Source organism: Talaromyces atroroseus (assembly GCF_001907595.1).
Source record: "Talaromyces atroroseus strain IBT 11181 chromosome Unknown scaffold_1, whole genome shotgun sequence".
In the NCBI taxonomy this organism is placed as follows: Eukaryota; Fungi; Ascomycota; class Eurotiomycetes; order Eurotiales; family Trichocomaceae; genus Talaromyces; species Talaromyces atroroseus.
In genome coordinates this window covers 482,810-498,589 of record NW_017971433.1, presented here as the reverse complement: position 1 = coordinate 498,589, position 15,780 = coordinate 482,810, and the positions used below count along the sequence as shown (strand labels likewise).

The window sequence follows — 15,780 nt, the reverse complement described above, 5'->3', positions numbered from 1 at the left end:
CAGCTGATCATATAATCTCTTGAAAGTTCCATCATTGAGAATGCTGATCGCGGAATTATGGCGACGAAAGCGGACATTTATATGGGCACACCATCGGAATTTTAATTGTCATGCATAATACAGTATGCAACAAGGGTTTGCAGAAAGTACTGTATGTATACGTAGCACTATATGTATATGGAAAGAGATAATTATGAGCACGGGATGAGTCTCTACCGAGAAGAAGATTCAGGGTCTATGGCATGCCCACCTCAGACAAATCCAAAAGGGCGAAGGGAATCACCGCTATATTCTATTCAAAAATAAACAGTGGTATACAAACGTTGCCAGTATGCATTATGAAGAGCTGCAATACGGTCCTATTCCATCAAACGAATCTGATATTGACTATCCAACTCATGGCGCTGAGAGAGAATTCCCTACATCATCCTCTCAAAGGCGTTTGAAAGTACTCGTTGGCATTCTCACTTTTTTAATGCTTGCTACAAATGTAGGATGGGCCTTGGCATATAATCGAGATTTACGTGAACGAAATGTATCTTCGACAGCGACAGAAATGCAGCAAGCTACCTGTATGTCTTTACCGCAGTTACTTTAACTAGGAAACATTTTGACATATAGACAGATCCCCCTGCACGAACATTGTTACAGCCAATCTATCAAGATACTGAGTTTAACGAGGACGGAGTGAACAAGGAGAGGTCTGATAACCTATGGAAAAGCCTTTTTCCTAGTAAGTCAACATACCAAAAATTCTGAACGAAAAGACTATTACTAAAAGCTTCTAGGTGGAAACGGTGTTATTTCTTTGAATAAATCCGAGGCAAAGGCAAATGGGCTCCACGATACAGCTGTTGATCCTGTGAACAAAGAAAATGGCTTGTATATTGTTGCTGGTTTCCATACGATGCACTGCGTGGTATGTGCTGTTTTCGTCTACCTATCTAATTGCTTTATGTTAAAGCTAAAATGTTTCATATTTACCATAGACTGTTATCCGCACTGCTCTTTGGCACTATCATGAAGGAGAGGAACAGAGTGCCCCTTGGAGTCATCTGGTACACTGTTTAGATATGATCCGCCAAACTTTGATGTGCAACTTGGACACCACAGTAATGTGGCTTTGGGATCCTGACACATTTGCTGATGGGCAATTACATGTTTGTAAGGACTTTTGGGGGCTGCATCAATGGATGACAGAGCATGCTGCATATTGACGGTTGATATATGATTAAACCTATTACTTAGGTAGGCAGAAAGAAACACAGATTTTTAAATTTTACTTAGCTACCTAGGTATGTACTTCATGTACTATGTTTGCAATATATTTCCCTTTGATGCCAATATATATAAGTTGACAGTCCATGAATTACATTTTACGTAATTCTACTGTTCCAAGTCAATTTGAGTACCTAGGTAAGCCATGATGATTATATTCGTAGAATGAATGAGCTTCAGCTCGACCTCGCCAAAACGATTTCAAAGATTGATGACCTCAATGTATGTGATCAGGGCTAAAGTCCGACCAAGTCTTTGTACGCATCCATTTGTTTCTTCTGCCAGGTAACTAAAGCATCCCAATTGACACAGTTGCGGACCCCTCCCCATCCGATGGGATGTCCAAAAGGATCAATTCTTAAATCATACGGCGTCCCGGGAGGGCTGTTGGACTCTATGTCCCAACTTCCACCACACATTATGCTCATACGCAGGTACTCGATACAGTGATCCACATGGTACCTTGTATCTGTTGCAGCAACTTCTGACTGTTTCGACAATGGGCCATTATAGTAAAGTTCAAAATACTGTCCGCGTATGATATTCTATATCAGCTTTGTTAGTGGAATGAGTTCAGTTCCTTTCGTTCGGACATCGTCATTGGAGCTTCATACCAAACAATGCAATTGATGTAGGTTTGACACATGATAGAATTGTGCTGGCAAATCTGACTTTGAAGTATGGTTGAATAATGCCTCGAACCCCTCGCCTAGGTTATATTCGGAGGGATTCCTAATCCACACACTCTCGGTGGCTGGAACATGTCCTTTTGTTAGCAGTTTTGTATTTCGGAGAATCTATTCTTGTAAACTTACACTGCACTAGTTGATGCCATCTTAGATTAGTATATTTGGAATATCCTATGTACCGCTCATCGGGAACCCAGGCAGTGGGAATCTTGGGCGAGAAGACCTCTGGAGGAATAACAGAAGTCGGTGATTTCTTCAACTGGTCTGGCGTTCGCTGTGTATTGCTAATAAGAAGCGGGATCGTTGCTAGGAAAGCTAGGAATATCCCCGCAATAAAAGCGAATCCTACGTATAGGGAAGAACGAGAAAAGATGAATGAAATCCAGGGACGTGCTTTCTGATCCTCTTCATGGACCACCCGTTGGTAGCCTTTGTAAGAGGAGACCATTTTTCTTCTTCTTTTTGTTGGATATCTTAGATATAAATTTCTTCCCTAACGAGGCAATATCGTGGTGTTGGCGTCGAGTAAGCAAACATTTCAAAATTGCTCTTTCACGTTATGTCAAAGTGCCTCGCTACCTAACTAGGTCCTAGTAACAGCACGCTATTTTCAACTCAAATTATGATTATTCGTTATCACTAGCATGAAAGCTCTCACATCCATGCATTGATAAAGAGGTCTGTGCTATTAGTTCTGGTCACGGTCGTAACTGCACAAGGTGGGGAAAAAGAGGACTGAAAGACCCTGGCTTGCATATGTGGCCAAGCAGAGGAGGGTATATAATATGCAAGTACAAACGCACAGTTTCTGCAGCCATGTAAGCTCTAGCCCCCGAGGGAGATGCGTCCTTGAAGCCGTAAAATTTCCAAGCATTGTGGTGCTGACCCTGGGGGTAATCACATGGAAACAATCCTTGTTCGATTTATAATAAATGCACTCAAATGCATTAGCGGGAATCAGAAGGCAATAGACTGTAGGTTTTCTCCTCAGACTTGCATTATAACGTAAACCACCACTACATTTGGACTTGAATGATATCCATCTGAATAGGTATTCGCGGATGCCCCCCCGGGTGCTATCCAGATTTCATCTCTAAAACCCATCAGGACCAAATTAGCGATGCCACTGTATAGAGCTTTCTTGTCCATCATTTTGATGTTACTAACCAATATTTTGTCTCAGTCATATGGAGAATACACAGACGTCAGGTGATCATCTTCTAAGACTTTAACTTGTCTTTCAGGGTTAACAAGGGGCACGTGACAGGACACCGGAATACATCGTTGTTAACTCGACAATAGTGAATGGAGCAAAGATCCAATATCAGCAAGTAGATATCTGTGAGTCCACAGAAGGCGTCAGAACCTTCTCGGGATATATTCACTTGCCAGTGGATTCGTTACAGGCCGTGGGCTTGGATCAACACCTTCCTATCAACACGTTCTTTTGGTTTGCAGAAAGTAGAACGAAGCGCGACAATGTGCCACTGATCCTATATTGTGAGTCTCAATTTATGGTGCCCTCAGAATAGGCAAGAAATAACTGATTGAAAACATAGTAAATGGAGGCCCCGGTGTGAGTGAGCGCCCAAGACGGCTTCGCACGATAAATAACTAACCAAGTCGCATCTTAGTCCCCAAGCAGTATGGTCTCCAATTCTTATGCCCATTCATGTTTCCAATAGTAACCATACATCTAATAGCAACGTCCTTTCTGCGGGAAAATGGTCCCTGTAGAGTTAATGCCGATAGTAGAACCACGCGCCTGAACCCGTGGTCATGGAACTCTGAGTCCAATATTCTTTTCCTCGACCAGCCCGTTAATACTGGTGTGTCATTCATTCATGTTTGTTTGCAACAGTAGCATTCCAATCTGAATATGCTCAGGTTTCAGCTTTGATGTGCCTGTAAATGGCACGATCAACTTTCGAGGAGAGAAATCGCCGCAAATGCCTCAATTTACCCAGAACAGCCGACTAATTGAAGCAGCGACGATTGGTATAGGCTCAATCAATTCGAGTCACACAATCAATAACACTAACGGAGCAGTTCGCGCAATCTGGTTATCCCTTTCCACATGGCTGCAAGACTTCACCCCGTTATCCTCGAAACGAAACGAGTTGGGCATCTGGACGGCTTCGTATGGCGGTCATTACGCCCCAGCACTCTACGACTTCACTATGAGTCAGAATCGTGCAAAAGCTGAAAGCACTTCTTTGCTGACTTCTCAAGTCCCTCGCATTCGTATTACCTCCATAGGACTCGCGAATGCATGTGTCGATGCAGCCACCCAAATTCCCACGTACTTTGAAATGGCGTATAACAATACATACGGTCTTAGGTTGATAAATGAGAGTAGCTATCGGTCTGCGAAACTAGCGTGGGATAGTCCCGGTGGATGTAAGGAACAGATTGAAGATTGTCGACGTGCAGCCAATTCGATCCAGTATTTGGGAAACAACGCATCGGCAAACACCATCTGTCATAACGCCAATACGTTCTGTGGAAAACACATCGCAAACATAGTTTCGTCCAGCGGTAGAAATATTTTCGATATTGGACAGCGCACACACTTCCTATCGGATCCTACGTTACATACCTACCTTGGATATTTGAGGCAGGACGAAGTGCAACGTGCACTCGGCGTACCGGTCAATTTTACCGATCATGCGATAGATATTGCACATGCATTCGCTGAAACCGGGGACAATCTTCTTGGAGACTATCTTGCATCGCTGGGCAGGGCATTAGATGACGGCGTAAAGGTTTCTCTGATGTATGGAGATCGTGATTATGCCTGCAATTGTGAGTATTCTAATCTATTAACATGTCGGTTTACAGCCGTTGTAGTTGCAGCCATTGCTGACGGATGATAATCTAGGGCTGGGAGGCGAGGCGTTATCCATGAGAATTCCACACAAACATGCCGATTTGTTTCAGAGTTCGGGTTATGAGCCACTCTATTTTGATGATAGTCTAGAAAGGGGGACTATAAAACCCCTGGCGTACGTTCGTCAGCAGGGTAACCTCTCTTTCGCCCGCGTTCTCGACTCAGGACACACAATTAATACGGTGTGGCCATCCATCGGATTTGCCATTTTCAACCGGACCATTTTCGGTCTTGATATCGCTTCTGGGAGAGTATACAAAGATAGCATGGAGGACTTTTCTACCAGCGGTCCGCGTTCTACCTGGCACATTCAAAATCACCATCCTCACTATGTTGATGAAGGAGAGGAAGGATATTGCTATGTCCTAGATCTCTCATTTTGTTCTGTCCGACAGCTAAACGCTTACTTAACCGGCCAAGCAAGAGTCAGAGACTACTGGCTAGTCGAATACGGCGATGGGAGCTGTTCTCCAAATCCAGTAGAACCATGTTACAATGGGTGGCAAGGCAATAATTGGTATTTTGAGAAATACCTAAAATGGAAGTTCGAAATTTCAGTCGTGTTGGCGACTGTTCTGGTTGTTACTATGACCGGTGTACTTGTACAGGCTATCTTCGCGTATGTAAGACGGCCATATCGCCCCCTGTGGACAACATAGCGATAGGTGAGATACGAACACGACCGTACGAGAGCTACTTAGTTAAGTTATCAGGAAACTTGCTATAAATTTGAGAAATTAGTATATAGAAAAGTGCCAGCATACTTGGAAAATTCCAAAAAGAGGCGTCTGTACATCTCAAAATCAAGCAGGCCAATTACATAACAGTCTTGCTTGCCTCACTTAGAAGGGACTTGAAGTCGTCCATGTATACTTGCATAGCCTCAACCGCCAACCGACTACCTAGTATTTCCGTAACCTTCTTCAAATCGATTTGCATGTGCTCCTTATTAGTTGTCCCATCCACAATAGACACATTCCCCAGACCAATGACAAGCAAGTAGAACCCGACCTCCTTGGGAACGTCGAATTGCTCAGAGAAACGAGCAACCAAATCCGACATAATGATCTCCTCGCTTGACTTCAAAACACTAAAAGCTTGATACACAATGCCTTTCTGTCCTAGGTAGTCACGAAGTTCAGCGTCATACCCATTGGATCCCTGGAAGCGGTTCTGCACCACCTCCGGCTTAATTGTACTTGCTTCGTAGAGCTTCTCCAAGGCAGGAAGATCAAAATTGGATACACCGAGCACACCAATGCGCTGAGGAACGTACGTCTCAAACACCTTCCACGCTACCAGATTATCCGCGTCGTCATCGAATGGGACATGAAGCATCATGATATCGATATAGTCAGTCTTCAGGTTTTGGAATGAAAGTTCTATTGACTCCCTAACTTGTGCTTCCAAGGGCTGATCAGTACTATATGGTAGCTTTCCCTCCGCATGAGCCCAAACAGGCGTGAATTTTGTCTGGATCTGGAACCTCTCTTTATCAGCACGCTTGGGATCGATGATGGCCTGTGTGTTTTTGCATACCAAGACTTCTTCCCTCTTCAAACCATTTGCAGAAGCCCTCAGAAGGATTTCCCCGATCGCGGCCTCGTCATATGCCGACGGGTAGTTAGCTGTGTCGAAAGCGCGGAAACCAGTTCTCAATGCCAATTCTGTAAGCGGCCCCGTTTGTTCATCCTTAAATGCGGTGCCATAAATGAGAGCCGGATGGCGAAGTCCCGACGACAGCTTGGATACCCAAGAATCTTGGTTGGAGAGATTTTGTGGTTCAGTTGTCATTGTTTGGGGGATGAATGTGGCAATAAAGGCTACAAAGTCACTACCTATGTAGTGCAATAATGATCTGTCGTCCGAAAGATGCGGCTGGCATCACTTCAAACATACATACACATATATAATATATATTCATATATTTCGGAGTATCTTCAGCAACTGTCTTGCTTCCGTCTCATACTATCAGATGTTACATAAAAGCGCACGGGCGTGGAAATTTACAAGGATAGTGAGGTGCTAGCAGGGATACAAGGGGTCACGCATCAGTGCTGTCACACCAAGTATGTGATGAGCCATACAGTCATGTTCTCCCCCCACTTCATCCATGCAGACACGTCAGTTCTACTTTGCAGAGCGTCGTTGATCACTTACTTATCAGTTGATGAGAAAGGAGGGGGGAACACGCGGTACTTCACCTCCCTCGGCACTTGTAATACTTTCCTTCGTCCGCTGCCTTTCGCTTAGAAGGCAGTTAAAGTATACCATTGCTCCTCCCTTTGTTGATTCCGTAAGCAAGGAAGCTTGCATACTCGACTATGAAGTTGAAGGTCATTTGTTGGAACAAATCCAGAGGCTTCTCCGCTCAGGAGCCCCTCAAATCGAAGATGCCTTCCTCCTCCAACAGCCGATATATCCCTTTATCCTCAGTAGACCCTCAAGAAGCCCCATCTAATGCCGCGAGTACCGACAACCCTTTCTCCAATCCGGGGGTAGCGGACTTATACCGTCAGGTCTACGAGGACGCTCAATATGAGTGCCGTGATTACTTTGACCCTGAATTATCCTGGACAGCGGAAGAAGAGGCTCGTCTAGTTGGCCGAATAGACCGGCGAGTATGCCTATGGGCGGTATGCTTACCAAGTTATAAATCAGTTTCTTGTGTTAACGAGTGAGGCATAGTGCATCATGTTCTTTGCGCTGCAGATGGACCGAGGCAACTTAGTGCAGGCACTCTCGGACAATATGTTGGATGATTTGAATCTGAATACCAATGGTATGAACATTATTCACTCATATTCTGGGCTAGATCTGAATGAAGCAGATTATAATGTCGGCAACACGCTATTTCTGATTGCGTTCACCTTTGCTGAACTTCCCTCGCAACTAATATCAAAGAGGATTGGCCCGGATGTTTGGATCCCCACTCTGATCACTCTGTGGTCAATGGTTGCGATGTCTCAAGCTGGCCTTCGTGGTATCGCTGGATTCTATACCACACGCATTCTCTTGGGACTATTTGAGGTGAGGTCGACGCTCATGGTGTTTTCAAAGTCGATTCCCGCACTATCTTAACTATATGCAGGGAGGCTTTGTGCCAGATATAATTCTGTGGCTATCATACTTCTATACCAGCAGGGAGCTTCCAATTCGGTTAAGGTACGGAAATCATGGTGCATATACCGGTTTACTCTTTATCTTACTCATCCCGGGAGTAGTTTCTTTTGGACAAGCATTTCAGTCACGGGTATTCTGACATCTTTTGTCGGTTTTGGCCTGCTTCATATGCGAGGTGTTTTGGGATGGGAGGCATGGAGGTGGGTAGACGGACGGAATGTCTAGCATTAAGGTGTGATTTTTGACTGACCTCACAAACAGATGGATTTTCCTTTTAGAAGGAATGATAACTCTGCTAATTGGACTTATGTCCTACTTCATGATGCCTGCATCTATAGTAGAAACAAAATCGTGGTACCGACCTAATGGATGGTTCACTGAGCAAGAATTAGGTATTGCAGTGAATCGAATTCTTCGAGATGATCCTTCTAAAGGTACGTACACTTACTTTGCATACATCAAACACGGTGGGTAGATTGGGAAAAAATCGATAATTATTTTAGGAGACATGCATAACCGTCAAGCTATCACTTTTAGTCGATTGTGGAATGCGGCCAAAGACTATGACTTGTGGCCCCTCTATCTCGTTGGTTTTCTAGCAGATATCCCAGTGAATCCGCTAGGCACGTACATTCCCCTGATCCTTCGAAATCTCGGATTCAGTACGGTAAGAGCAAACTGCCCTTGGTTTAAAGCATTATATGAGCTTACCACTCTTGGTTTTTTCCATTTCTATTTAGATCACTACCAGCCTGTTGGTAATACCCTCGAGCGCGATCCATATCTTCACCCTTATCGGAATAACATGGCTCAGTGAGCATTACAATGAAAGAACATTCTTTACCATGGTACAAAGTCTATGGACATTGCCATGTCTGATTGCTCTTCGCTTCTGGAGTGGAGCAATGACCGATGCTTGGGGCACTTATGCTCTGGTAGTCGTTACCCTGAGTTACCCTGCCACACGAGCGATCGTTCTTGGATGGATCTCCAAGAACTCGAACACAGTCAGCACCCGCAGCGTATCAGTGACGCTGTATAATAGTATGCTCTTTCAGTCGGATTCAAATAGGGGTAAATGTGCAATACTAATATGTCTCGTGACTAACGGCGCAGTTTTCGTCGAAGCTGGCTACGTGTATTCCAACAATGTCTACAGAGAAGACGACAAACCCTTGTACCACCGAGGAAATCGGAACCTCATTGCCATCAACGTGCTCACTATCATAGTTTTCTTGCTCATCAAAGTATACTATGTCCATCGAAACCGACACCGTGACCGTGTTTGGGCTAAAATGGACGCCAAGGTATGCAAATGGTTTACTGAGAAGTTACATTTTGCATGATCTTTGCTGACTATCATGTGCCAGCAACGGCATGACTATATCCATCAGTCGAAAGATAGAGGAAGTAAAAGACTTGACTTTAGATTCACGCACTAGGACAGGTCAAAGCTACGAGACTGATTTCTAGAGGCTTATCAGGATTGCTTTGGATTCGCTATGCAAGAGATAGACAGTAAAGAAAACCTCAGTATAATACCTAGGTAGACATATAGCACCTGTATAGGTAGGGCAAGACCCTAAATGTACGACCTTGCCAAGCCATCCATCCATGTCAGGTGTCCGGGCCTGAGGCACCCAACATTCACCGGTCGATGTATTACACTTCTTTGAATTTGTGAATCAAGTTCTGTATTATTCCCATCAAACCCCTCGTCTCACAACCCCGCTCAAAGAGAAAAAGCAAAGAAAGCACTTGTCTTCATTGCGGGGTTCCTTACATTCATATACCCTTCAAAGAACCCCGCGGCGTACATCCATCGATCCATTCATACAATAATCCTCAACACAAAATGGCGTTTCAAGAAGAGGAAAAAGACCAACTTGCCTTGGAACTTACACGGGAATTGTCGCACACTCCCTATGTCTGCTCGTCTTTGACTCACCTCAGTGGCGGTACCGCCAACTTCCTTTTCCGTGGGATCCTGGCTTGTCCTCTGGATGATGGAGCACAGACGGTGGTGGTGAAGCATTCCAAGGAGTTTGTCGCCGCAAACCGTAATTTTGCTCTGGAAGTGTCTCGTTGTGTGCGTCTCTTCTTTTTCTTTTTCTTGGTTCTCTCTCATTCGGACAAACTGACAGGCGATAACTGCAATAGGCCTTTGAAGAGACTATGCTAAATGCATTGGACAGTCTCCCGAACACCACGACTGGAAAGATCTCTGTCCGCACTCCCCATCTGTACCATTTTGATCAAAAGCAAAACACGCAAATCTTAGAGGATCTAGCAGACACTATTGATCTCAAAACTGTCCTGGTGTCCCCTGAGGCTGGCATTGTTTTGCCGCAGTCGACATCAACTGCCATCGGTCGCGCTGTAGGTGCCTGGCTCCGGGCCTTTCACTCGTGGACAGCGCAACCTGCACAAGCAAATCTGCACAAAGAGATGGCGGTCAATGAACCGATGCGGAAATTAAGATATCAGATCAGCTACGGTGCATTTGCCGACGTTGTACAGAAGTTCCCTGATATATGGGTTGAGTACGGAAGCATCCTGAATCAGGTGCAGGAAATGGCAGCACAGGAATACTCCCAGTCCATCTGTGATCAAGGAGTCGAGGATTGGGGCATCATACACGCTGACTTTTGGGCCGGCAAGTAAGTTTCCTTTCTTCCGTATCTTTTCGAAATCTCTTCACATTTTTTGTATATATCAATGCCAACACAAGAAAACCAAAACGAAATAGTGTCCTAATTCCAAACACGCCATCCTTGGACAACCGACAGCTAGAAGGAATGGATGTCTACATCATTGATTGGGAGCTGTCTCAATTCGGTCGAAAGGTATACGATGTTGGCCAAATGATTGGAGACCTCTACGAGCGAAAGCATTTCCTGAACGTCGACAGCGCAATTTGGACAATCCAAGGCTTTGTGGCTGGGTATGGTCCCCTGGATGATGCGATGGCCTTCAGGGCTGCCATACATGTCGGAGTCCATTTGATCTGCTGGTATATCAGGCGGGACCCGACGGCACCGTTTTTGGAGGATCCGAAGTTGATACATGGTGCTATCCGCACAGGATCTGAATTTATTGTAAAGGCATGGAAGAAAGACCGAGCAGGGTTTGATGACACTCCTTTAGCTTGCTTGTTTGCGTGAACTACGTAGACGATGCATACAACCACGATCCAAAACGGCGAATAAATTGATGTAGACTTGGAAACTGGCTGATGAGGTGAAAATGTACATTGATCCTAACAACTTGTTGTACTAAATTCCTTATACTTTCGTACAAATATACCTATTCTGGTAGTTCCACATACCGAATCTGACAAGGCTAAGAACCATGTCAACACTGGACCCAATGATTTGGTTTAAAATAGCCTAGAGCCAAACCAATCCAAAACAACTCTAACAAGGACTTCAAGCCTCTAATAAGAATAAGCTTAGAGAAGCAACATTGGAAGAATCTATGGCCATCTCGTCTCTACTCTTCATCAGATTTTCACATCTTCATGCTAGTTCCAGGTCCTCGGCCCGAACAACAGGAAACCCTAGTTGATCCCGCCTCATGAGAGTCTGCCGCTTCCAATTCCAAAAGGCAGATAGCCGGTCTTCATTTTCTATATGGCCAAACGTTTCCCATGGGCCAGTAAACCGCAAGCTAGCCAGCATGCTGGAGAGATCAAACTCATGCTCTAGGTTCTCATTGACAAGTATTCGAATGGCTCCAATCCGTTCATAGAGAATCCTTCCGTAAAACGAACCAAGATAGCTCATGCTCAAGAATGATTTGATCTCATGGAACAGGAATGTAGAAAACCACTCGGGGCGGGTGGTATACTTTTCGAGATCAATGCTGGCAGGAGAAATATCTCGAGATTCAATAGGCGTGAAATGATGACTACGCCATGTCTGATATGTTACCGTATCCGGCGGAAACGATAGTTCTGTCTCCGCAGATTTGAAGTTGAGAACAAGTAAGTTGACGGTCACGTCATAATCGTGGAATGTCGTCGGTTTTTTAGACGATGAATTTTGTCTTCCCGACATTTTTTTCTTCTCATCAACTGGCCCGTATCGGAGAAATCGTGCCAACAAGCCATAAAAGCTCCAGTGATATCCTAGGACGTCTTCATCATTATATTGATAGCGGGCCACTTTTTCTGAAAGAATGTGGCCAAAGAATCGTACGTCAACGTAAAGTTTGGACACGCGATTTGTGATATGTGGAACCGATACCCAGGTAGGAAAGAGTTCCAACTCATTCAAAACAGAGATGTCAAGAACGTAGGTTGTTGTTGATCTCATGCGGTTGATGACGGACCTTGTTTCTGCAGATAGTTGTCGGTTGGTCAAGAGGAGTGATATACAATTAGAGGGCGAGTGTGTGCCTCGTTGTTCATGATAGATACCGTACGGGCTCTCACGCCATATTATGTCCATGTCTTCAAAATCGACTCGATTAGCGTTGGAGGGAGTTTCAGGCGGCATCTGATGGCTACAGAGGACATGCTGAATAATGCACTCGCGAAGTTCGGGGGGGATATTTAGTAACGAAGGCATGTTACTGGAGATGTGCGTAGTGAGTGAGCGGGTCATCAGTTCATGCATCATAGTTCCAAAGAATTAGTTCCCTTAGCGGGGCTGCGTTGATGCCCGTTTTATAGCGTTTCATAGGGCATTTCGGCCGGATTTCATCAACCGCTACTCTCTTCTAAGAGGGTGTTACATACATCTAATATATCGCTAGACAAAATATCACAATTGAGAAAATCGTTTATTACAATAAAGTCTAGATTTTAAGAGATTTCCAAACCCCCCCCCTCCCTCCACAGAGACGAAATACATCTTCAAGTAAGCAGTCTGTTGACTATTTTAGAAAAAGGCATTTTTTTCACAAATCCTCACTTGTCGGTTTAATAGCGGAGTCCTACGAAGTTTCGTCTGTTCGAATCTGAGTCTAGGTCTTCACGTGAACTTGTGTATCAATGCGGAAACTGATTTTACACAACGGAAGAAAAACGCAAACGACGCTATCTGTAATGGCATTTCACTTCCAAGGTTGTAGAGTAGGTTGTTCCTGAAAGACCCATCCTTGCTTCTCACTGAGAAACAAGTGAGCTATCTTCTTGTCCCGAGTTCCGAGTACATCTCCTTCTCGCCCAAACCAATGCCTTGCGCCACAGCTTTCCTATTCGACCCTCGTATCTTCTATTCACTTGCTGAGAAATAGTATAAAGCCCGCACAAACAAGCCTCCAAGAAGCAGAATTTCTGATATCAACATACGAGGTAGTTCAGAGCTTGTTCGTAAAGAACCGAGATGACCCAAGTCATGGAACATACAGATGGCTGGTTTGTTCATACTATTCCACTGAACTCCACTAGAAAGTATTCCAATAGCGAGCATCATGGCCAGTCCCAATATAAGGAATACTCTGATGTATAGCGTCGTCCATTTATATTTTTCAGAGTATTATCGTAGAAAGGGCATGCTCGCAATGTGTGTGATGGAAGAAAACCATGTGAGATTAGTGACCATCTGCCAATGATAGAAGGACAGCCGACTGGCAAGTTGTGAATAGCCACTAATAATAAATGGCGAGCGCAGTGGCTATCTGTTGATCACTCATTGCCAAAACGGCCTGTCACCAAAGAGAATAAGGTATAAGCAATAAGTTGGCGCTGCATCAAATCACTTACAGTCTCGAGGACTTCCGTCCAATCTTCTGATGGAGCTTTTCTTCAACGCTTCCACATTCTCCGATGTATTATACTGTCCAGAAAGTTCTGTTCCGGACTGGAAGGAGTGCCGCCTGTATCTTTCCCGAGTGGTGTGGCGACATAGTGTATCAACGAAGAGAAAAATGTTGCGCAGGCGGTTATAATAAAGCTTTCAAGTGCTCAGTGTTTGTACTTTGTGTCGAGTATCATAACGAATTGGTCAAATAATCGATCGGGAAACTCACCCCAATACCAGAAATATCAGGAGCCGGTTTTAAAGGTGTGTTGCAGAGCAATTCAATGGGTTGCTGGACATGATAGAGTAATTGTTAATATGATCATTTATATAGCAAACTCTAGGCAACTTGATTAGAGACATAGTTTTCTCGAGGAAGCTCAACGAGCTTGCTTGCTTTGTTTGCTTTTAATGCGATTGCAGTGGCGGTGCGCAAGAATCTGCCAAGACAATACAAACAAAGAAATTGGTTGTCTTAACAATCCAACTATTACTTCTTACAAGTTCTGACAATATAGCTTTCAAATACCTCCTCCCCCTCTTTATTGCCACGCAACAGGTTTGGGGTTCTAGAATAAAGAATTCCGGGCCGAACCCGTCCAACCTTGTACTCCGCACTCCGTATTTTATTGGCTGCCCAATTGCCCCGCGGTGGAGCGCCTCAGCTTCAGCTGAAAGCCTGAGGCAGCGGCTCAATGTTACTGTTCTGGGCAAGACATTGGCTGGTAGTCAACAAATCCTGAGAGTTTCTTCAAACTTCCATCAAATAACTCATGTGACTGATATACGCCGGAATCTAAAACTGGCCTACGCTGGGAAATCCCTCAAGTATGCGCATGGCAGGATAACTAACTAGTTACCAGTGACTGACTCATCGGGGCGAATTACGCCCAGACCGAGAAGAAGAGGCTCTGCTGTGCTCATAACTCATCCTTTCCGTGCGCCATGGCTTGTCTCCCTGTTCATGTGTCATCACCTTGCATGCGTAGTATGAGTTGGCAGAGCTTGGCGCTTGGATAGTAGGCTCCCACATTACGACGCCAAGCGTCGGCAAGTGATGAAACGACGAAGTTGAACGCTTGCACTATTGGACCCTCGCGGTTCAGCTGCCCTCAGTGACTGGCCAGTGGGGCACTGTAGGACGTATTTCACTGCTTGGCTCGTCTAGCAGCCTATCAGACGTAAAGGAAGAACCCGCTTAACCGATAAGGCCACAGGCATAGATTGGATTCTGTAAATCATTCGGTATTTGTCCCCTTCCGATGACATTCCTCTGAAGTATGGAAAGTGCCGATTGGACCATTGTGTACAACGTTTCCTGGGCGAATCGGCGGGGTGTCTTACATGCCGGCTAACCGAAACAGAGAGAATCCCAGGAATTACAGATAAATAAGACCGGCCGCTTTCGCTACTTCCAAGAATTCCAAACATTAGTCGTATTCAATTTTATCCGATCCACGGAATAGTGAAATACATATATCAATTAGGTTTTGATATCTACTCAAACATCAGCCGTTGGATGGAGATGCCGGACACCCATCCCGTTAACTCCCACGCGCAAGCAGCAACGAAGCCTGACGCGCTCTCTTTGTCAAGCACCTTGTCCTCGGATGGGTCTTCTCTATCATCTTCCTCATCTTCCAAACCTCAACACAGACGATTCCTGTCTCTTGACGGTCTTGAAGCGACATCTACCAAAATCTTGACCCGTTTACGCTCGCGCTCACCCTTGCCCGATGCGTCCTCACAAACGACGGATGACCAACCAAGACGCAGCCCGTCACCTTTGAATGGTTTTCATTCCTCCAAAACACCACCACCCGCATCAACATCACCACCCTCATCGCCATCACCCGCTGATCAGAGCTACTCGCGGAGTGCCACGCCACCTACCGCATCCCATCACCCGCAACGTCCTAATATAGGGCACAGTCGCATCTCAGATGCCACTACCGCCGCTGAGCCTTCTGAGCGGACAAGGAGCAATAGCTACAAAAGATACAGCGGGACACTCAATCACTACGGAAGGCACTCAAACGATTGGCTATTCGGC

At 45.1% G+C, this 15,780-nt stretch overlaps 6 protein-coding genes across 6 annotated transcripts; 4 read left to right on the top strand and 2 right to left on the bottom strand.

Moving 5' to 3' along the window:
* Positions 1-533: 533 nt before the first annotated feature.
* Positions 534-1,217, top strand: UA08_01256 (hypothetical protein; the record flags this gene model as incomplete). Its single annotated transcript, XM_020260900.1, has 4 exons — positions 534-572; positions 652-733; positions 789-919; positions 990-1,217. The coding sequence occupies 4 exons, from the start codon at positions 534-536 to the stop codon at positions 1,215-1,217; spliced, it is 480 nt and encodes a 159-aa protein (XP_020123239.1).
* Positions 1,218-2,868: 1,651 nt separating this feature from the next.
* Positions 2,869-4,840, top strand: UA08_01255 (hypothetical protein; the record flags this gene model as incomplete). The annotated part of the gene is made up of 6 exons (XM_020260899.1): positions 2,869-2,941; positions 3,270-3,467; positions 3,527-3,547; positions 3,671-3,796; positions 3,855-4,772; positions 4,809-4,840. The coding sequence occupies 6 exons, from the start codon at positions 2,869-2,871 to the stop codon at positions 4,838-4,840; spliced, it is 1,368 nt and encodes a 455-aa protein (XP_020123240.1).
* Positions 4,841-5,673: 833 nt separating this feature from the next.
* Positions 5,674-6,651, bottom strand: UA08_01254 (hypothetical protein; the record flags this gene model as incomplete). The annotated part of the gene is made up of 1 exon (XM_020260898.1): positions 5,674-6,651. One exon carries the CDS (start codon positions 6,649-6,651, stop codon positions 5,674-5,676), a length of 978 nt encoding a protein of 325 aa, XP_020123241.1.
* A 599-nt stretch (positions 6,652-7,250) lies between these two features.
* On the top strand, positions 7,251-9,446 carry UA08_01253 (hypothetical protein; the record flags this gene model as incomplete). The annotated part of the gene is made up of 9 exons (XM_020260897.1): positions 7,251-7,493; positions 7,546-7,887; positions 7,949-8,022; positions 8,242-8,414; positions 8,505-8,647; positions 8,732-8,793; positions 8,837-9,024; positions 9,097-9,287; positions 9,423-9,446. The coding sequence occupies 9 exons, from the start codon at positions 7,251-7,253 to the stop codon at positions 9,444-9,446; spliced, it is 1,440 nt and encodes a 479-aa protein (XP_020123242.1).
* A 389-nt stretch (positions 9,447-9,835) lies between these two features.
* UA08_01252 (hypothetical protein) lies at positions 9,836-11,144 on the top strand (the record flags this gene model as incomplete). Its single annotated transcript, XM_020260896.1, has 3 exons — positions 9,836-10,069; positions 10,141-10,640; positions 10,730-11,144. The coding sequence occupies 3 exons, from the start codon at positions 9,836-9,838 to the stop codon at positions 11,142-11,144; spliced, it is 1,149 nt and encodes a 382-aa protein (XP_020123243.1).
* A 354-nt stretch (positions 11,145-11,498) lies between these two features.
* Positions 11,499-12,551, bottom strand: UA08_01251 (hypothetical protein; the record flags this gene model as incomplete). The annotated part of the gene is made up of 1 exon (XM_020260895.1): positions 11,499-12,551. The coding sequence occupies one exon, from the start codon at positions 12,549-12,551 to the stop codon at positions 11,499-11,501; it is 1,053 nt and encodes a 350-aa protein (XP_020123244.1).
* Between the last annotated feature and the right edge of the window lie 3,229 nt (positions 12,552-15,780).